This window comes from Elgaria multicarinata, chromosome 22, assembly GCF_023053635.1.
Source record: "Elgaria multicarinata webbii isolate HBS135686 ecotype San Diego chromosome 22, rElgMul1.1.pri, whole genome shotgun sequence".
NCBI lineage: Eukaryota > Metazoa > Chordata > Lepidosauria > Squamata > Anguidae > Elgaria > Elgaria multicarinata.
In genome coordinates this window covers 6,114,890-6,137,632 of record NC_086192.1, presented here as the reverse complement: position 1 = coordinate 6,137,632, position 22,743 = coordinate 6,114,890, and the positions used below count along the sequence as shown (strand labels likewise).

The window sequence follows — 22,743 nt, the reverse complement described above, 5'->3', positions numbered from 1 at the left end:
ATCAGGGTCATCCCAGGAAGCTGAAGGGTGGTAGATTCAGGACAGATCAAAAGAAGGACTACTTCACACAACGCAGAGTTAAAACTATGGAACTCACCACCACATGATGTGGTGATGGCCACCAATCTGGATGGCTTTAAAAGGGGGTTGGATAAATTCCTGGAGGCGAAGGCTATCCATGGCTACTAGCCCTGATGGTTGTGTGCTATCTCTAGTATTCAAGGCAGTAAGCCTGTGTGCCCCAGTTGCTGGGGAACATGGGCGGGAGGGTGCTGTTGCACCATGTCCTGCTTGTTCATCCCTGGGCAATGGCTGGTTGGCCACTGTGTGAACAGAGTGCTGGACTAGATGGACCCTTGGTCTGATCCAGCAGGGCTCTTCATATACCCTTAGATCTATGATTCAGAAGAGCCAGGAGAGGGAAGTGGTCAGGCAGTCAGGTTGTAGCGCAGCACCAGCCGAGAGCTGGGGAGAGTGAATGAACAACCCTCCCAAGCAAGGCCGGGCACAGCTGGTAACAGGGCCTGGGCCAGATGGGAAATGGAGGCCCCATTTCAAACTGCTCATTAAGTACTTTTAATCAGTTCTAAATACATTATGAACTAGAACGATGTATAAAAAAGGTAATGGCAAGCGCTTTTATTCAAGTTGTATATAAGGCATCACTTCTTCACATTCAGAAATGCTTCTTTACGTGCTTTTCTTTGGGCAAATTCATCAAAAGCAGAAAAATCAAGCAGCTTTGCCCAGGGGGACTCGGAGTAGGCCCCCCCTCAAAATCGTAGGAGCATGCCAACTGGCTCCACTGGGCCCCCCTCTGCTCTGCCTTGCTCCTAAAACCTTGGCTGGCTACCTGGTGTCTCCGTCTCATTGGTATTCTTTCAGCAGCAAAATGAATGTGTACACAGCATGTCCTTGAAAGGTTTTTCTTTCTCCCCCCCATCTTTTTTGGCAGCAATTTTGTTATTTAGCCACTGTTCTGCATGCGGATGAAGCCTGCACTGAGGCAATGATTTTTACTGGTGGCAGGAAGAAAGAGCCAAGCAAACAGGAGAGCAAAACTCAGGCCTACCTGGACCATACAGACCAGGGGCAGGCAACATTCTTTGTATGGGCACCTATATGCCCCCAGGTACCTTTCTTGCCCCCTGCCAAGGTGTCCAACTCCTCCCACATCTATTTTTAAGTTAACACATTTTCTTACTGGAAGCTGGAATTGCTGTGAAATAGGTTTCTGTAGGTGCTGAAAACTGACAGTTCAAAGGAGTCGTTTAGCGTGACGGGGCTCAGACACCCCCTCAGGCTTTTGGGCAGGTGACCTGTCCTTTGCCACGCCTCCAATGGCAACCATTTTGTGGTGGTGCCCAGGGCAGTTTTGTTAAACGTGCCCACAGCCCCCCAAAAGGTTGCCTGCTACTGATATCGAGAAACTAGCAGCTACATAGGGAAGCATAACTCAAGGGGCACCCCTGCCCACAGTTTCTGGTGTAGGCAGGCCTCTGAATCAACTGAACATACACTCCCAGCGTCACCTGAGATACTGCAGGTGGTTCTATGGCCCAAAGGTCATTGACCCAGTGATTTGAGCTGTTGCTGCTGATAAAGGCGGCACAACCTCACATAATAGCAGCCCTGCAAGATGAAAGAAAGGAAGGCTGAAATGTACAGGGCAAAACGAAAAGGATGTTGATGGGAGCCAGGACCGTGCAGCAGTTAAGGACAAGATTTTAAGTCATTTCATCAATCCCAAAGCTTATGGCAACAGGGAGAATTTCTAATTATATTAATAGGCCTTCCATTTCCCATTGATGTAGAAAACCCAACGAGAGAGGAGGCGCGAAGAGGAAGCGGCTCTCTATCACCTTTCACCCTTCCTACTTTGATGCAGAGAAATCTGAGGTGATACACAGAGGTGCTGCTGCTGTGTGTGTTTTAAATATTCAGTCTTTGTGAATATATATATATATATATATATATATATATATATATATATAGCCTTATCCTGCCACTTGAAAAGAAACAAATATTAATTAACTCTTAATTAATATTAAAATATTAACTCTTATTAATAATATATTTTGTGCTTTTTTTCTTTCCCCCCCTCTTCCCTCCCAATCCTCTTTCCTTTTGTGTCATGTTTTTTTAGATTGTAAACCTGCGGGCAGGGACTGTCTTAAGAATTATTTTTGTAGGCCGCCTCGAGAGCCTTCTATGGCTAAGGAAAGGAAGGAAAGGAACCTCTCGTGCAAGCACTGAGTCATTACTGACTCTTGGAGGGACGCCAGCTTTCGCTGACATTTTCTTGGCAGGCCTTATATCATCATCATCATCATCATCATCATCATCATCATCATCTTTATTTGCAGTCTTTTTCTCTTTCTGGCAGGCCTTATAGCGGGGTGGTTTGCCGTTGCCTTCCCCGGCCATTATTACCTTTCCCCCAGTTAACTGGGTACTCATTTTACCGACCTCGGGAGGATGGAAGGCTGAGTCGACCCGAGCCGGCTGCCTGAAACCAGCTTCCGCTGGGATCGAACTCAGGCCGTGGGGAGAGTTTCAGCTGCAGAAACTGCTGCTTTACTGCTCTGCGCCACACGAGGCTCATATTCTATGGCTAAAGGGTGGGATAAAAGTGCTACAATAAATAAATAAATAAATAAATAAATAATGAAGGTCAATGCAAAAGGATCACAGCAAGAACCGCTCATATATAAATCCAGACCAGATCTATAGCTTCTTCAAAAACACAGACAAACATTTTGCAGTGGATGAGGAATGCTTGCAGGGTTTGACTAAGGTGCCATGTGGAGTTGATGGGTGTTGTAGTCCAAAACATTTGGCGAGCCACCGGTTGGGGTTAGGCTGTCTTAATGGATTGATTTCATAAAGTCGGGGTCACTGCGGAGAAGGCTCCGATCTAAGTCCCACCCAATTTCACCCCCTGGAAAGTCCATTTCCCCATTTAGTATCCTTGCTGTCAAAATCTTGTCCAGTTTTAATAGGGGGATAAGACAAAGGCACGGAGAATAGGTTTATGAATGGCTATCGGCCACGATAACAAAATAGACCCCCTACGTTGTGTGCTCCTGAACACAGTTGCTGGTGAAGGAGAAGGCTTTGGCCTTCATGTTCTGGCGGTGGGCTTCCCAGAAGCATCTGGTTGGGCCCTTATGGGATGTAACCGATATTGTAAATGTTACAGGAAATTGGGACCCTGATGGGCTGAAACAGGATGTAGGTCACAGCAGAGTTCTTCTTATGTCCTTAAGCTCCACCCTCCTCAAGGTCTCAAAGTGTGGCTGGACACACTGACATTTCAAGAGACAGCAGTTCGCAGAAGGCCAGCCAGCCAGCCAGCGATCCCACCGGTGAAGCAGGAGCCCAACCCAGGTCCAAAGCTCTGTGTCCCCGAATGCCCTGCCTCCCAACATCCCCCGGCAGCAGAAGCAGCATTATATTTATGCCACTGGAGACATGCTCCCGCCATCCTCCACCTCTCTTTGGCCTACAGTTTTGGACCGTTGTGGGCAAAAAGTAAAAGAAAGACTAACTTCTCCTCTGGTCATGAGCCCCAAGCTCTGGCATGGAACAAAGCAGCAGCCCGTGCAGGTAGAATGAAAAGGAGGGAGAGGGAGGGAGGGAGAAAGAGAGCGTGTGTACCTGGATGAGGAAGTTGCATGAAAACTGCAGATTTAGAGCAAGGCAGAGAAGCTTCACAGACACAGAATGGAAGAGAAAAGATGAGGGATCAACGTTCACGATTGGGAGAAAGACAGAAAACATTTACAGGACAGCGATTATGTACCCCTCTTCTCCCGGGCTTCTCCTTGCTCCCCACCCCACCTCTAGTCATAATTATTTTAGACTTACTTTATATCAATAACATTTGACCACAGGAGAATGCCCAAACCTAGCGGCTGTTCGATCAGTGTGCTTTCCGAGACCAGGCACTCGGTAAATGTGCCTGCTCCGTACGGCCACATGGCCCGTCTCTACGTACAACCTCTTACTCCTGCTCTCTAACCTTACACAACTGAACAAGGCTTTTGCACAAGACATTCGCCGTTGCTTGCGGTCCCCTGCTTTCATATCTTAGCGATGAGATTTCCATTTTACTGGACTTCGGGTTTATCAGGGAGGTCATCATTGGAGGCCCCGCCGTGAGTGACCTTGCCTTCCAAGCTGAGGAACATGGTGCCCCAGTTGACCTTCTCGTGGCACCAATTCAGGTACCAAGTTAACACCACTGTATTCTCTCAAGCTTTGGGGGACTTACACGGTCGTTATTCTGTGGCCTGCCTGTTTTGGTGCTAGTGATTCTGTGAAGCGTTTGTGTGTGTGTGTGTGTAGGGCCATACCTCAGTGGCAGAGTACACACTTTGCATGCAGAAGATCCCAGATTCAATCCCTGTCATGAAGCAGCTTCCTATGTTCCTAACTCAGATACTTGTCATGCCTCCCTCGGATTCTTCCAAGGATGAAGAGGAAGGACAGGAGGAGGTAAAGCTGCTGGAATTCCACAGGACAGCACTGCAGTGCAACATCAGATCAACCCACCGGCGCTCTTTCGCCTGTTCCTAGACCTTGAACACTGTGGACACCGTGATTTTGGACCCTGGACTGGAAAAGGGCCCTTCTCTGCCTCGGTGAATTGGCTTTGAAGAACTGGTTAACTCCCAACCCCTGCTTTGTCTCATCTTGTCCTCCCGTCTCGCCTGGCCTGGACGGGTTTGTTGCCAGTTATCGGCAAGAGGTTTATGGCCATTCCTTGAAAGTCAGCACTGGTCAGTCGACAAAGCCGGACACAGCCAATTTGCCAGAGTAGCATGAACGCCACGTGCACTTTCCAGGCTGTCGTTCTTCTGGAAGACAGTTGGGCTGCCGGCTGCGTGAACAACCGAGACACCGCTGAGAAAAAGGTGTGGATGTTGACGCCACCTTCACAGTTTCCTTTTGGTGCATTTGGTCCTGGCTATTATAGAATCATAGAATAGCAGAGTTGGAAGGGGCCCACAAGGCCATCGAGTCCAACCCCCTGCTCAAGGCAGGAATCCACCCTAAAGCATCCCCGACAGATGCTTGTCCAGCTGCCTCTTGAAGGCCTCTAGTGTGGGAGAGCTGACAACATCCCTAGGTAACTGATTCCACCGTCGCACTGCTCTAACAGTCAGGATGTTTTTCCTGATGTCCAGCTGGAATCTGGCTTCCTTTAACTTGAGCCCGTTATTCCGTGTCCTGCACTCTGGGAGGATCGAGAAGAGATCCTGGCCCTCCTCTGTGGGACAACCTTTTAAGTATTTGAAGAGTGCTCTCATGTCTCCCCTCAATCTTCTCTTCTCCAGGCTAAACATGCCCAGTTCTTTCAGTCTCTCTTCAAAGGGCTTTGTTTCCAGACCCCTGATCATCCTGGTTGCCCTCCTCTGAATACGCTCCAGCTTGTCTGCATCCTTCTTGAATTGTGGAGCCCAGAACTGGATGCAATACTCTAGATGAGGCCTAACCAGGGCCGAATAGAGAGGAAGCAGGACCTCACGTGATCATCCATTAGGGAGGACCGTAGCGCAGTGGTAGAGCATCCAGGCTCAAGCCCAGCGTCTCCAAGTAGGGGTGGAAAAACTCCTGCCTGAAATCCTGGTGGGGGGGGTGGGGGGCTGGCTGCTTTGATGGCACTGGATTGCCCCTGCTTTTATATATGAAAAAACAACCCCACGCTTTTGTTGCTGCGGGGTGGCGTCGGATAATCCTGACGCAAGAGACAGCGCGGGTGGAACAGCCATGCTGACCTCGCTCTGGGGGGGAAGCCCCGACTTTTCCTCTGTGCATCTTCGTATCTTTCCCCCGCTCCGAATCGGTGGCTGCGTCATCTAACCACTGCTTCACAGCCACCGCGGGGCAAAGCTGACGTTTAGACGGCCCCCTGGAGAGCCACAGCTGCCAGTCAGTGTGGACAATATTAAGCGAGATGGACCAACGGTCTGACATACAGCAGCTTCCTAGGTGAGGTGGATTATTTTTAATTTATATGAATTTTTATCAGAAGTTCCTTCTTTTGGATCTTGCACGACGTGCACGCTTAAATAAATAAAGAGCATTTGTCAGTAGGGGCACCAGGAGCATGTGCCCCTCCATTAAATTGGACTACAATCCAACAATTCACGCATTGTATGCGTTGTCCACCCTTGAGTTAAATAACACAAAGCAGAAAAGATACGGTGGTCCCCGGGCTTATAGTGCCAGAGCTTGACAAACTTCCTGCCTTTTATTCGTTGGGGGAGGGGGGAGAATCCCTTGCGGTGTCTCTCCAGGCAGGCGAGGATCTTTGTAGGAAGCACTCTCAGTTTGCACAGGGGACAGGCAAGGCCCGTTTGAGCTAGCTGTCCCACTTTGAGAGCGGAGACCCTGCCCTATGGTTCACCCAGCACTTTCTCCTGGCTCACTGGGGCATGATCAGAAATGGTGGACAAGCTGTCTTTGGTACAACTTACCCATCAATACCGGCATCCCCTCTGAGGAACAGCCGAGTTCCAAAACACAGTTGGCAAACCACTCGCCTCTGGGGGCCGCTGGACTAATTTATGCATTAAACCCGCTCTCCAAGCAGACCTGTGTTGCACGCCCAGCTTCAGCTGCGGCACACAAGAACGGGCAGCGTAACCGACAGCAGTCCTTGTCAAAACACGGCTCTCGGCTTCTCTTTGCAGTACAGGATCTGGTGCCAAAACCTGACTGCAGTGCAAATCATAGCAGGAGAGGAATGCACAGCATACTGCAGACCGTCATCTGAGATGCGCATCTGAAGCAGCGCCTCCTTAATTAAAAGCTTAATTATCTACTTCTCTGTAGGAACTAAACAGCTGGTCCCCGATGCACCCCCTTTAGATTGTGTTCTATGCCGGCAAGTGTTGTTTTACAAAAACGCTGTGATCTGCAGGCCACAGAATGGCCCAGAAATTTATTTCTAAGTTTCGCACTAGCTGGCTGGACACACAACACCTTCCTCCTGGTAGAATCATAGAATAGCAGAGTTGGAAGGGGCCTACAAGGCCATCGAGTCCAACCCCCTGCTCAAGGCAGGAATCCACCCTAAAGCATCCCTGACAGATGCTTATCCAGCTGCCTCTTGGAAGGCCTTTAGTGTGGGAGAGCCCACAACCTCCCTAGGTCACTGGTTCCATTGTCGTACTGCTCTAACAGTCAGGTAGTTTTTCCTGATGTCCAGCTGGAATCTGGCTTCCTTTAACTTGAGCCTGTTATTCCATGTCCTGCACTCTGGGATGATCGAGAAGAGATCCTGGCTCTCCTCTGTGTGACACCCTTTCAAGTATTTGAAGAGTGCTCTCATGTCTCCCCTCAATCTTCTCTTCTCCAGGCTAAACATGCCCAGTTCTTTCAGTCTCTCTTCATAGGGCTTTGTTTCCAGACCCCTGATCAACCTGTTTGCCCTCCTCTGAACACGCTCCAACTTGTCTGCATCCTTCTTGAATTGTGGAGCCCAGAACAACTCAGGGCAGAGCCGAAGAAACAAATAGAAAGAACAGGACGATTCTTCAAGCCGCTAAGGGCATGACCCCTAGTAAAGGAGGACAAAATACTCTCTTGTATTGGGTTACAAAGATGTCACAGCCAAACAACAGCTTGGCTATCTGAATTGTGGCATGGCCTCCCATGCTTCCTTCCCCTGTCTGGCCTTAACTATCGTTTCCAGTGTTATCCAAATTGGGCAAACTGGTGAATTGCAAAGTTCACATGTCATGGTCAATGATGACCAAATCTGCCGGGCAGAGAGGCAAGCTGGATAGGGATAACCTAGCTTTAGTTATCCATGCTCTGGTAACCTCCAAATTAGATTACTGCAATGCGCTCTATGTGGGGCTGCCTTTGAAGACGGTTCAGAAGCTCCAGCTTTTGCAAAATGCAGTGGCCAGATAGATAACTGGAACCAGAAGGTTCGAACATATAACACAAATTCTGGCCCGCTTGCATTGGTTGCCTATACGTTTCCGAGCCCAATTCAAGGTGCTGGTTTTGACCTATAAAGCCTTACACGGTTTGGGACCACAATACCTTACGGAACGCCTCTCCCGACGTGAATATACCCGGTCACTACGTTCAACCTCTAAGGTCCTCCTCCGAGTGCCTACTCCGAGGGAAGCTTGGAGGATGGCAACAAGGGAGAGGGACTTTTCGGTGGTGGCCCCCCAATGATGGAATGATCTCCGCGACGAGGCTCGCCTGGCACCAACGTTGTTATCTTTTCGGCGCCAGGTCAAGACCTTTCTCTTCTCCCAGGCATTGAACAGCATTACCTTTTTATTCTCCCAACATTTTAACACTCTATAAATACATTTTAACATGGTGTTTTAAATTTGTAATTTTGCATTGCTGCTGTTTTTATCTGGTTGAGCTTTTATATTGTATTTTATATTATGGTTTTATACTGTTGTTTGATACTTTGAATGGTTTTAATTTTTGTGAACCGCCCAGAGAGCTCCGGCTATTGGGCGGTATAGAAATGTAATAAATAAATAAATAAATAAATAAAATTTAACAACATGAGCTGAGTTGGTTTGTTTTTAACGGACCCCAGAATAGCTGTTTTTATAAGGATACTGTTGTTTTTATGCTTTTTATGCTTTTAAACTTTGTTTACTGTTTTTAACTTTTGTAAACTGCCCACAGTATATAAATGCAATAAACAAACAAACAAATAAATAAATCTGAGCTAATGAGGGACTTGTTTGCTGCTTCCATCCCATTTCGATCTGTCTGGCAGGGCTCTGCAGACCTCCGAGTGGGTTATAAAGGTCGCACATTTCCACGTATATCAGGATGACTTTATTTTGGAGAATGCCTGTGATGCCCAGCTAGAAGCAGGAACAATATTCTGCGATGCGGCCCCCTTGAAGAGCTGCCATCCATAATGCTATTGGCAACAGACCTAAACCTTTCGTCTCCTTCTCCCCTACAAATGGGCAGCTTCACATTACAGACGCAGCATCACGTTAAAAGGATTTAGCCAGGGACAGTTGCAAGCCTAGTTTTTTAAAGCCTTTATTAACAAACCAGCAGAGGTTACACGGTCCCAAAATAATGGCCTTGGCCTACATCAACCATGGCTTCCACGGAGCAGAAAAAACTCCATGCAGCCACTTCACACGTTCCCGTGCAAAAAGCAAGTTGGTACACACACACACACTCACTTTTTCTGCAACGTGTGACGTAGTCTGAATCTGCTGCCCTTCTCAAAGGCTTTTCCTTACTCTTACACCACGCCCATCTGCATTGTTTTACACACTGGTACAGGCAGTGGCCACAGTAGGGAGCGCTGACTGCAAACGTGTGCTCTTTTGGATGCCGCACACATTCGGGGCACTCAAATGCGGCCGCTGTTTTCTTGCATCTGGAGGCTTTGCAATGCCGCCTATTCCTCCGTACGCGTCAAGTTCACCAGATCCGACATTTGGGCCCTCCTGTAGGTCTGAATACTAACGAAACGACAAGACAGAGGGCCCACCCCCGCCCTGATGCATTTTAAAGATGCAGTGGCCAGCTTTTGAGTCGCAGGCAGTTCCAGACGAACGTGGAATTGCTAGAGGCGGCGAAGTCCGCACAAACACTTCAAGCAGAGAGCTGTGAAGCAGGAACGCCCGTCCCTGGACAAAACGGAGAACCTCCTTTGGGAATGCCATTAAGGCTTTAATCCGATGTGTGTTGACTTGGGATTAAGAGCCATTGGAATCAGCGAGACTCAGAGGACGGCAACGCAAGCGCTGCTTGTGTGAGCTGGCTTAGCACAACGAGGTTCTGATGAAACTCCACCCCAAATCTCAGATGCGGAGATTACCCCAGACACCCCCTCCCCGGATGTTTTGAATCAAGCCCAGTTTTGCGGCAGTGATCCAGGCTTTGAGGGTGCTACACTGCACTGTCACGATATGCAGGGATGACGGCCGCTAGCTTAGATGGCTTTGGAAGGGAATTAGGCAAATAAGTGGAAAGTGACAGATATATCAAAGCTATACTAGCCACGACCACTATACGGAACTGCTATGATCAGAGGCGACATTATCTTTGAATACCGTGTGTGTGTGTGTGGAGACAATGCCTCCATGTTTGGCCACTGTAGAGAGCAGGAGGCTAGAACATATGAACCTTCTAGCAGGGTTGTTTTTTTAAAGTTGCTTAGATCTTTCATGTGTGTGCCGAAGATACTTTTAAAAGAGGCTATGTGACAAGTATGTTTGCGGGCAGGTACACTCATCAGGAAATCGCAAATGTCGTCAAATGCCCTGTTGGGTATACACGGCGGCAAAACCAAGTTTGTTTCTGGGTACTGTGTAGATTGCATCTAAGTTGTTGTGGTTGTTATTATTATTTTTGTAAACTGCCCAGAGAGCTTCGGCTATGGGGCGGTTTATAAATGTTGTTGTTACCTCTTTCTTGCTCGTGGAGGTTTTTCTAGAGCAGCCTTCCTCAACCTGGGGCGCTCCAGATGTGTTGGACTACAACTCCCAGAATGCCCCAGCCAGCTGGCTGGGGCATTCTGGGAGATGCAGTCCAACACATCTGGAGCGCCCCAGGTTGAGGAAGGCTGGTCTAGACGGACAGAAGTTGCTTTGCCAGGTCCTGCTGCCTTTTACAGCTTCAGGAATTTCCTGACAACTGAGCATGCTTGAAGTATGACGGCTTTCTGGATGTTGGTGTGGATGCATTTTGGTAGGCCCAATTTCTGAAGGTTTTCTGTATAGTTTTTTGATGTGATGCCGGTGACTGATGTGACGAACGGAATAATGGTGACCTTTTCCTGTTGCCATAGTCCTTTAACTTCCATGACCGCTGCAAGGGGGATCATTTGATGTGACGGGTTGTAATGGTTTTGTTGGGGGTCATATTTAAATGGTAAATGCATGCTTAGCCCTTTTGTGTTCAGATATATAACCTAGTATATCTCATGATTGTTATTTGTCTGATGTTGGGTTTGTAAAGGCCTTTGTGCTACAGACAAATAAATCTCTTTGACAATTTCCATGACCAGAGGTATATATTTTCTCTTTTCCTCTTCCTTCTCTACAGCATTTTTTGTCCTTAGGTATTGCTATGTCAATGAGGTATTTGTGTTTTCTTTTTTTGACTATGACCATTATGTCTGGTCGGTTGCAAGGTATTGTATAATCATCATCATCAAAGCATGCAAAATAAAAAAAAACCAGGATATATAATTCTACATCCAATGCAAAATTCCGCACTTGTAGAGCGGCTTCCACACTGTCTTGGTTGCGGCTATTTTATGGCTTAGGGGAAATGGAGGGCTGAGCATGCTTTAGTCAAGGCAATTAAGAAGCCACAAGGCTAAGCTAGGGTTTAAACCCAGGCCCAGATCCATCACTGTCCAAATGGCACCACTTCATTGCATGTATGTATGTACGTATGTACTATTTTACCTTAATTTATGTATTATATCCTCACACAGGTGAATGCCTTTAAAATTCAATGCAAGAAACATATAAGGAGAAACGAGCAAAGAACAGAGATTCTCAGCACAACAAGATAGTCTACGAAAAAGGGAGGAATGTGCTCAGAGGAGTTGTAACGGATGCCCCCCTTGACATAAGCAACGAAAAATCACGGCAAACTGACCTGGGGAATGCTGGGAAGTGGCAAGTGAGGTCATTGAATTGGAGAGGTTCAGGTTTGCAGTAATACTAAGCTGACTCTGCACAGCAGGAGGGTAAGGAGACGTTGGCGTCAGGAGGGATTCCTCACTGGTCTCCTCATCAATTCCAGGTAAATAGGTGTCGATCAAGGCATCGAGGAACTTCACTATGAGCTCAGCATAGTCTGGGATTTGTGTTTGCTGGAAAATTGAGAAATACATCCATTGTGAATGTGTAGCCATTCCTTTGGTTAACAAGTCCAGGGCACGGGACTGCATACATGAGACCAGATCCCCTCCTTAAGGGAGAGCAAACCTACAAACAGACACAAAGGTTGGGTTCACACAAAAGGCTAACCCACACTCAGTGATTGTGAGTTGTTGAACCGTGGGTTGTTGCGTTGTCCTGAACGCAGCACATTTTGCGCAGTGCATCTTGTTGACTGTGCAGTGTGACTTGTTAACCACCCCAAACTATCTGACATCAAACCATGGTGGCTTGTTTGAGAAAATAAACAACACTGCATGGTTAACAAGTCACCCTGGCTGCGTTCAGACAACACGATAACCCATCTTGCAGAAAATACGCTGTGTTCAGACGACACGGTGATCCACGGTTCAATAAGCAAACCACAGTTCAAAACTGTGTGGGTTAGTATGTTCTGTGAACCCAGTCAAAGACACGACGTGTTACAAATAAAGTTTGGTCAGCTTTATTCAGAGGGTGCCATGCCAGGCTTCATTCGGAGGACAGAAATGAAGCCAAGACTAGTCATGTCTAATGGAAATCACAGAATCACACAAGTCATTCTTTCAGGCTATGCAGTGTTTTGCCTCATGGGCTATAAAACTTAGAACTGTCTTGGGTCATAAAGCCTAGACCACCACCTCTTTACCCAGGGCCACCTTGCGATAGGCGTGTGCAGATCCAGGGACCCTAACGCCACATTCCTAAATTCATGATTCCTAGATTTCTGTAAAGCATCTGGTTTCCATGGACCCAAAGTCAGGTTACATCCAACTAAGGCTGCCTTCCTCAATCTGGGGCGCTCCAGATGTGTTGGACTGCATCTCCCAGAATGCCCCGGCTGGGGCATTCTGGGAGTTGTAGTCCAACACATCTGGAGCGCCCCAGGTTGAGGAAGGCTGTCTTAGAGTATTTAGTGCTCTCTGTGTTTAGAGTACTTAAGTTCTGGGAAATTTGAGGTTCAGGGTAGAGAGTGGTATCTTTGGAGTGTGGTGTGCACGTAGTGGATGTATATTAATCAATACAGATAATAAAGAAAGCTCAAGAGTGATTGTGTGAGAGAAAGGAAAGCGTGTATGTGAATGAGTGATAGGACTGGATGAAAGGTTTCAAAAAGGTTTCAAATTTTTTTAATTTCAAACAAAGCTTGTGAACTTTTGAAAATAAATTTTGATTGTTTTGTTTTTAACTACCACAAAAACCCCACGTGTCTGTTTGGCATTTATCATCTGAAGTTTACACATTTAGCACCCACTCTGACAATAATTCACCTCAGCACATATAACTCACAGTGTTTTATTTTATATATTGAAATCCTTCTCCATTTAACCCCTTTCTCCACATAGTTTGGAGGAAGGTGGTTTTTATCCCTCGCCTCAGGCGTATCAAGCGGTGGGGCTTGGCTTGAGCAGGGAGTAGCCGCGGCCGGGCCTGGTGTTCAGAGCCTGTGTCATGGCAGGCGCCTCTGGATGAAATTCTCTACAACTTTACAGTTGTAAAGAGGATTTTGTTAAAGAGGATAAGTTTTTAAAAAGTTACTGCCTAGTTAATCTGGGGCAAATTTAAAGTCTCTCAAAACGTGTTTTTTTAAACAAGTTAATCAACTTAAGTGTTGCAGCCCTACTAAAAGCCGGGGGGTGGGTGCCTGTTGTATGACCCTCCAACAGGATTTATGTTGTCGGGTCCACCCAGGCACGACCGAAAATGCCACGCTGAGAGAGGCCCAGATCCCTCACCTTAGAAAATGGTCCCGCAAACCTCCACAAGCCGTTAAATCCGAAACCTGCAACCAGCAACGACAAGAAAAAGAGATTAAGTAGCTTAGTTAGGAAGATGGGGTTAAGATTCAAAGAAGTAGATGAAGATAATTCACAAACGTTTCCTCAGACTCTGCAGTCAAGGCCCGATTCATACTCTCGTGCTGCACACTTGATGACTGTGTCATCCCTTGATAACTTGCATGTGTCAAGGGGCTAGCCCTCAAGGCCACAGGCAGGGTTTCCACACCACCTCAAATGCCGTTGCTTGTCAATGGAACCCATTCAGCCTCTGAACTGCCAGTCACCACAGGCAATAGACTCCAGTGCAAAAAAATTAAGAGATGTAACACGCATGTGCAAACCAGCTCATATAAATGCAGTACACCCGTGTTTAATTATAACGAAGACCTTACGGGTGGTTCAACGTCTTAGAATGCTCCTACCATTAATACATTTGCTATCAAAACCACCACTGTTTCTATACTGGTCTTCTAACTCTTACAAATTGGCATTTGATTTAATACATAATGAAATACAATAATCTGATGCTTAGGGTCATTTCCACAAAAATTAGTAACATGCAACAGTGCAACGTAAAAGCCATTTAAACACACAGGGAGAAGGGCACGATATACTCAAAGGAGGCATCTGCACTCATCCTGTTTGAGAATGATGAGTGAGGGGCTGAGGCTGCGGAAGGCAAGCTCTGGCACAGAGGATGGTCCAATCCAGCCTGAGAAGGGTTGGCCACCCTCCGTAGGCCCCTTCTCCAGCCCCAGCCCCGTGGAGAGGAATCCCCAGGTTATCTCTGATTTCTGACTGGAGATAACAAGAGGATTCCCTTGTGCACTGTAAAGGGAGGTTGGAGATAACGGCGCCCCCCGCATGCAGACTCAGCTTTGCAAGCCCTTGCCAAGTCGCTTTCTCCATGCAGGGGAGGCTCAGAGCTCGGTGCATCCAGCTGCATGGAGGGGGGAAAAAAGCAAAAAAGGGGCGAATTGGGTGACATCATGGGAGAAGGAAGGGCCATGCCAGCTTGCTGTCATCCAGCCCATCAGCTTGGTTTCAGGGAGGATGGGGCCCTGGACCAAATTAGATTCCCCCACCCCACGTGAACGAAGGTGTGTGTCTACAGCAGGATGGAGGAACCTGTGACTCTTCAGATGTTGTTGGATCACAACTCCCATCATCCCTGATCATTGATTTAGTTGGCTCAGGCTGATGGGAGCTAGAATCCAGCAACATCTGGAGGGTCACAGATTCCCCACCAAACGGTCTGCCAGAGGAAAGGCGAATGGAGCAGAGGGTGTGTGGGGGCAGACCTCGGAACAGCACTACCTGGGCTGTAAGACCTTCCGGTCGAACCCTGCTCTAGGCTTCCACCTTTAGGGATCAAAGGATGGCATCAACAAGAGAAGGGCCTTTTCTGACGTGACTCCAGCATCGTGGAATACATAACTGAACTAGGAAGATGATGACGCGCTTGCGTGTGCGTGGGCCACGTCTCTCTCTTCCGCCCCCCTGACAACTTGGTCACACCATCCAGATTCCAGACCCTCCACTCCAGCGGGAGGTATACTCAGGGAACGGCTGACGGGAAAGATGCCACCCCACAGAAGCAGCCCTTTGGCTTTTAAATGGTAAAACCGCTTTGTGGACAGTTTTCTGTTGAACATCTTTTGGAGAAGCAGGGCAGAACAAGAGATATGTGTGGGGTGTGGGGTTAAAAGTCAGCATTTATTCTAGACTGCAGGACAGGAGGGCCTCGTTCACGTGTCAAAGGAGCAGTGCGTGATACATACTTTGCAGATAAGAAGTCTGGTATTGGGGCGGAGATTCTTCATGGTAAACCACACTCTGGACGATGCCATGAATAGGGTTCAATAAATTTGGATCTTGACACTGCGACAACAGCGTGTTTATCTTGAAGTCCAACAAATTGTGCCTAAGGGACAAGACGCACATCAGTGATCATTGTGTACAGCAGTTTTAACAGCAGTGAGTAATTGGGCAGTGAAACTTATTTACTCAACAAACCTATTATACGCGGATGCCATTGACAAACTGACGTTAATGGTTGTCCCCTTTGGCCGAGGAACTAAAGGGGGTCTAGGGATCGCCAACAGAAACTCTCAGCACCTTACCGAAGTAGAATTCTCAGGATCCTTTCGGGGGAAAGCTGTGACAGTTAAATCCCAAATAAACGTACGAAAACAAAGGAAGGGGTCTTGGCCACAAGAACAATGGGGGATGAGCAACTGATGGCTACTTTCTTGTTCCCAGTGGTCCCACAAATCTGAAACCGTCACGTCACGTAGCAGAGCCGTCTGCAAACCCTCCTCTCGTATTAGGACTCTGACTTTCCAGCATCTTGAATGGACCATCCAATCAGCCATTCCCTCCACCTCCTAGCGCCCCCCGTCCTGACCGCCAACCTGCTTTTTGTAATATTTTGCCAGATGAAGACATCTGGAGATCTTGAAAGATGGTGCATTTTTGTGTGTTCTTTGATGCTAACCTGCCAAGATAAACATGTACTTCTCTGGTTACCTGCAACTGGTGGTTGCACGTAGTAGATCGTCCGATTGGAGCCCACCAGGCAAAGAGCCTTCAGCGTGGTGGCCCCCCTCCTGTGGAATTCCCTGCCTCTGGAAGTCAGGCAGGCGCCAACCTTTCGGCGCCTCCTGAAAACATCTTGATTCCAGGAAGCCTTTCCTTAATGTCCAGCCATGAGTGTGTTTGCTTCTTTTAAAATCTGTTTTGAGTGTTTTATTCTAGGGTGGGGGGTTTCTTCCATTTTATCTTGAACACTGCTCCGAAATTTTCAATGGGAAGCGGTATATAAATATTGTAAATAAATAAATAATAAATAAACTGCAACAGCTGCACACTTATTCTCCTGTACTTAGGCATGCTATGTATCAAGCAAGCTGGGAGAAGATTCCCATAAATGTTATGACGAGGTGAGACTGTTCATTCGACACACACCAGCCTTGCATGGAAACCTTGTAAGAAGTTCTCCACGGTTCCTCCTCTCTGCATTGGTTCTCTTTATCCATCACCACCCCTGCCATTTTTGCTAGGTTGGGAGAATAAGATAGGGGCCAACTTACTGAGATCGCAGCAAAAAGTAGGTGGGGAAAATAACTGGTCAGACGGGGTCGGTGAGAGTAATGCACATCTACCTAGAGCGCCCTGGACCCACTCCTCTGCACCCCAAAGACCTGCTCAGTCCCCCTCCCTCTCAAACAGAATACTGAATGCAAACAGAAAATCAGCATATAAAAGTATCTGTAGTTCTGAAGCACTGAAAAGTAAATTAACTGGGTTCAGACAACAGGATAGCCAATGGCGGTTTAAATAGTCCACAGTTGGTTATTTAACCCACCTTGGGTTATCGTGTTGTGTGGAGGGAGTTTTTAAACCAATGTTTGGTTATTTGGCCGCCTTGAGGCCCAGTATTGGGCAAAAGACGGGATACAAATAAATATAATAATAATAATAATAATAATAATAATAATAATAATAATAACAACAACAACACTGTGCAGAGTTGTCTATTGAAACCACCATTGGTTATTACGTTGCATGGAGGGTGCAGTTGGTTATTTCCTTAGCGGCATTGGTTATTTCGTCAGCCACAGAGTCGCAAGGCAAGAGCGGTCAAAGCAGCAGCTGCCACTCTAGCCCAGCTGGCAGGATAGATTTTTTGGCAGCAATGGCTGATGGGATACTAGTGGGAGGACTGAGGGGGGAGAGAGGGCAGGGGATGAGTGAGTCAACTCAGCGTGGACTAATAGTCAACTCAACGCTGATCCTAATCCACATAATAATCCTAATAATCCATGGTTGATTATTATCATGTTGGGTGGGGATAAACAGCTGTTGCATTGATTATCACCCCACCGTTGACTATCATTTTTGTCTCAACGCAGCCTAAGCGGATTCTTCTCAACGGCCACAGGTTCTGCACAAATACAACCAGTGCAAGTTCTTTCTGTAAAAAGCTCATCTTGAACAGGAATGCTCCCTAACCAAACGGTTTGCAAATCCCGGGCTAGTTTTTTTTTATTTATTTTTTTTATTTTTTTTTTAATTTTTTTAATTATTAAAACAACAAACACAAATCAAAATCACTTAATACAAGATATTATCATACCTTACTATCATATATTCAATATTAACCTATTAAACATAATATAATAAACATAACAGTGCTCCCCCCACCTCGGGATCTCATTCTTGTTTCCAAAAACTCATAGTTTCATCTGTTGGTGGAACCCCCCTTCCTTTAGAAAATACAAACTCCAGGAACTTTTTCCATATACTCTCAAAATCATTCGTTTTTACTATGCCTCTTTGCATTTTTATATTACATGTCAATTTATCGTTTATAGCAATGTCCCACACTTCTTTATACCATTCTTCAATACAATAATCTCCTGTAATTTTCCAATTCCTAGTTACTATCAACCTCGCAGCTGTCAGTAGGTTCGTTATCAATTCTTTCATTTCTTTATTACATTTAGGATCATCATGCAGTGAGAGTAATGCAATCCTTGGTGTAACTTCTACTTTAAATCCCACAATCTGTTCAATCTCATAAAACACCATCTTCCATAACTTTTGCACATGTATACAATCCCACCACATATGTAAATACGTTCCCTTTTCTCCACAACCCCTCCAACAATCTGCTGAAAGCTGTTTATTAATCTTATTTAATCTAACCGGAGTTAAGTACCACCTCCATACAAGTTTATAATAATTCTCCTTTATTCTTACTGACATATTTCTCAACACTCTCTGTCTCCATAGTCCATCCCACCTCTGTTGTCCTATTTGTATCTTCAAATCAGTCTCCCAAACCATTTTCCCAGCACTATCCAGCCCTCCTTTCTCAACTAATATATTATATATTTGACTCACTAAATCCCGGGCTAGTTTTGTAAGGACACCTTAAGTTCAATGGTGGGTTCAACCCGTCACCCTTCAGCTACTAAGGGCGTTATGCCGTCCAGAACTTCAGCCAACATCCCACGTGCAGGTACTTGTGTAACACCTGTGTTTCCAAACATGCACATGCTGGTTCTCCACTTTACAGTTTTAGGTCTACGCATGCAGCATTTCTAGTAGACTCCTAAATCACCCAGTGTGCGCCGACAGGCCCAAAGACTGTACCTTACAGATAAGTACTTTACAGGAAGCGAGTTTGTTATGAAAAGCTGAACACTTACACAACAGGAAAGACCTTTGGGAAAACAACACTGGCTTCTGCTAAATACTCATACAGGATTCGCTGGTCAAATTCGTCGGCAGTGTATTTTACTAGCGTTGCCTGCCAGGAAAGGCGGGGCGGGGGAGAGAAAGAGAGAAAGCTCAGTGTGAAAATCCTGGTAAGCTATTAGATTTAACTGCTGTACTTTGCCGCTCAAACATGTTGCAGAAAACAACAACACTCCTATAGGCATGCTGGAACATTCATGCATCAATCCCAGAGGGGCGTCTTCTAACCTTAAGGACTTAGCGTGGTAAAGGTTGATGAACTGGGCTCTAGCCTATGAAAACATTTGCCACAAATAATCTGTTGGTCATTGAGGTGCTATAAGACTTTAAAACCTTTCAGCATTCCTAGGATTCCCCTGAAAGGAATACATCTAACTACAAAACAGAGTCAATAGTCTTTGACGGAAGTAAAAGAGTGGGCAAGTTGTGGCCCTCCTGATTTCTGAACCCTACACCTCCCCTTATCCCTCGCCGCTGGCTACGTTGGCTAGAGCTGATGGGAGTTGTGGGCCTCCAGAAGGTTTGGCCCTACAAAAAACGGAGGCACACTTTCCGTTTTTCCTTACCCCTTCAGTGAAAGGTTCTTGTGCACAAACCCTAGCAGTGAACAGACTTTTGCGCATGCCTACAAAGAACTGCAGTCACCCTCAACGTCCAATCTGAGGCATACATTATTAGAATGTATGCCTCTGTGACAGGGATTTGCTATTTTTTTATATACTGCACAGTGCCATGTGCACTGATGGCACTATATAAAAATCATAGAATCATAGAATAGCAGAGTTGGAAGGGGCCTACAAGGCCATGGAGTCCAACCCCCTGCTCAATGCAGGAATCCACCCTAAAGCATCCCTGACAGGTGGTTGTCCAGCTGCCTCTTGAATACATAAGTAAATAACAATAATCCAGCCTCCCTAAACTCAGTGCTCCCCAGATGTGCTGGACTACAACTCCAATCATTCTGAGCCAGCATGGCCAAACCTAGAGGGGACCTGAAGGCTGGCCTAAACACTGACTAAGACTTGGGTAGAAATAAGCAGAATCTTGATTTTATCATTCAAGAAGAACCGTTTGGATTAGGGTACGGGGTTTGGAACTATATTCCAAACCAGGAAATAACAAACTTTAGTGACATCTAGGATGCCGTGAGCACCCGACTGGGTCCAGGAGTCCGGCAGACCCCCACCCACCCACGGACCCAGTCAGGCGTTCCTGACATGAGCATGGACCCCTGCCCAAGTGCTCGCGAGGCCCTGGCGAGCACTCGGGAGCCACCCACCTATGTGCCAAAAATCACCCACTTCCCCTTCCTGTGTCAATGGCAGACGGGCCAAGCTGAGCCTCAGAAGAGGCTTGTGCGGCTCACTGAGGCCAGGTGAATTTGCTCACCCTTAGTGATATCACTAGAAGGAACAGTACATGACTCTGTCGAGTACCTGACAATACAGCTTAGCATAAGGCGCACGCATCCCCAAATTCCCAGTTGGTCAAGCCACTTTGCCCTTTCCTCAGAATTCACCCAAGAACCTTCCTCGATGAAATCAAAATGGACGCCCTGACCTGTTGAAGAGCGAGCTGCACCTTAAAAAGTGCTGCTGTACATGACCACCGGAGTTACGTCAGCCTGTGACGCGAGACAGAAAGTATACGTACGAGGACAGTCAGCAACAGGGCTTGGATTTTAGGATCAGTGAGGACTTCTTCATCCAGGAGGACGTTGGACTCGGATACCGATACTTTCCGGAGATGTGAATGCTGTTGGGGCGATATCCTTTGTGCTTCTGTAGGAAGGAAGCGACATATTTAACAGGGAGCGCGAGAAAGACCAAGAGATCTATTTACTGTGCTATCCAAACTCAACCTCTTGCAAATGGCATGAAACAGATCCATGCCTCTAGCAAGAGAGCTGGTATGGAGCATCAGGAGAAAAATGGGAGGGCTTGGGTTTAAAGACGATTTACATGTAGCCTCAGGGAAATAATCAATGCCATAATGAGGCTGGAAAGCCAGATTTATTGGGAAGTCCGCCACCACTCCACACCCCAATAACTGTGATCCTTCACCTAGTCATAACAAATGTAACCAGGGCAACGCGTTTGGAGTCTTACCCATTTCATAATCGTTTTCTGCTACTCTCCTCATTTTCGGAGGTGTGGTAATCCCGGATTCCATTTCTTGCCTTTTGGGTGCTTTCGTGTCCGATATCAAGTGGTCAAAACTCTTCCTTGTACCTTTGAAAACAAAAGCACCAAGAAGCAGGGGTGTGGAGATTTATCAGGAAACAAAAACCCAGTAAATCTGCGCACGCTGAGATCCGCTCCGAATCGTGCCTGAACAAAGGTTGCGGATCCTTGTTTGTGGTTGAAAACAGATCTTCATCCACCCCAGGCATACCAGGAAGAAACCTAGAGAGGGTTTCCCCCTTTCTCACTGCAGGATAGGCAGGGCTGTTGAAAGACAGCCTGGACACACCCAGTACAGAACAGATGCCTGAATCTAAAGCTTGATGTAAGTAGCAGGACCACAACTCCACTGTAGACCTCCTCTCCCTCGCCCTGCTAGGCATCTCCCTGGGGAAGCCCTAGGGCAGGTCTGCACATCTCCCTCCCTCCTTCATGGCCAGTCCAAGACGCAGAGAGGGATGACATCATCATCATCATCATCATCATCATCATCATCATCATCATTAATAATAATATTTATTTGTATCCCGCCTTTTGCAAGGCAGCCTTACAAAATTTAAAACATAACACATTTTAAAACCTATGAAAAGAAATACACAGAAGTGAAAAATCTATTAAATATATGACAATATTAAACCATTAAGCAGTTAAAATACGTGACAATTGTAAAAGTCCTTAATATAGACGGAGGCCCAGATTATTCGCCAAAGGCCTGCCGGAACGAAGAGGTTTTTGCCTGCTTTCAAAAGCCCATCAAGGAGGGAGCCGGTCTAGCTTCCCTGGGAAGAGAGTTCCAGAGTACTGGAGCAGCCACCGAGAAGGCCCTCTCCCAGGTTCCCACCAAGCGCACCTGTGAAGATGGTGGGACTGAAAGAAGGCCTTCTCCAGAAGATCTCAAAGCACGGGCAGGATCATAAGGGAGAATACGTTCTTTCAAATAACCTGGACCCGAGCCATATAGGGCTTTATAGGTCATAAGCAGCACTTTGAATTGTGCCCAGAAACAGACTGGAAGCCAGTGGAGCTGTTTCAACAGGGGCATTGTCTGCTCCCTATAACCAGCCCTGGTCAACTATCTGACATTCCCCCGCTGACCTAGTAGCTTCTTAGTGTTGGCTTGAGAAGGCTGCCCCATATCCAGACTCATCGACTTCCTGGTTCGTGGACTGATCTGCCCTACAGTGGGGTAACTGGCGGCAAGGTGTCTGTCAGAGCCCTTGGGCGAAGACCATGGCTGGTTTTCCCTTAGCGTCCTGAAAGAGAGGAGAAACGGCATGTTCATAAAGACAACAAACGAAAAAGCAAGATGAAAAGCGTCATCAAACTCCTCCCTCCCTCAAAAGCAGCCAATCCGTGACTCTCTCGGGACACTCTGTCCAGCGTGGGGAAAAGTCTTGGTGGCCATTTCAGCTGGCTGTCTCAAAAGGAGAGGCGGGACAGCGAGGTTCCCTCCACTGGATTGGCTGAGGAGTCACCAACTCCCATCTGGCTCCTCCCCTCCCACAACTTATCTCCAGCTCTTCCATTTTGTATGTTTATTCGAGCTTCACAGAATTTATTTATTTATACTTATGCCCCATCTTTCCTTGCAAGGATGGCTCCTTGTTGGCAACC

The 22,743-nt window shown here is 46.8% G+C and overlaps 1 protein-coding gene across 3 annotated transcripts in view; it reads right to left on the bottom strand.

Moving 5' to 3' along the window:
- Positions 1–22,743, bottom strand: part of NF1 (neurofibromin 1) — a 246,516-nt gene that overhangs the window by 8,591 nt on the left and 215,182 nt on the right. For 2 of the 3 annotated variants that reach the window (XM_063146838.1, XM_063146840.1), the window contains 7 exons: positions 22,225–22,382; positions 21,055–21,177; positions 20,600–20,727; positions 18,898–18,998; positions 15,463–15,605; positions 13,637–13,683; positions 11,638–11,854 (listed from right to left, as the gene is read on the bottom strand). In XM_063146838.1, the coding sequence (XP_063002908.1) occupies positions 11,638–11,854; positions 13,637–13,683; positions 15,463–15,605; positions 18,898–18,998; positions 20,600–20,727; positions 21,055–21,177; positions 22,225–22,382 (917 nt within the window). Of the gene's footprint in view, positions 1–3,660; positions 3,712–11,637; positions 11,855–13,636; positions 13,684–15,462; positions 15,606–18,897; positions 18,999–20,599; positions 20,728–21,054; positions 21,178–22,224; positions 22,383–22,743 lie in introns of all 3 variants that reach the window. The other variant, XM_063146839.1, reaches the window with a different exon arrangement.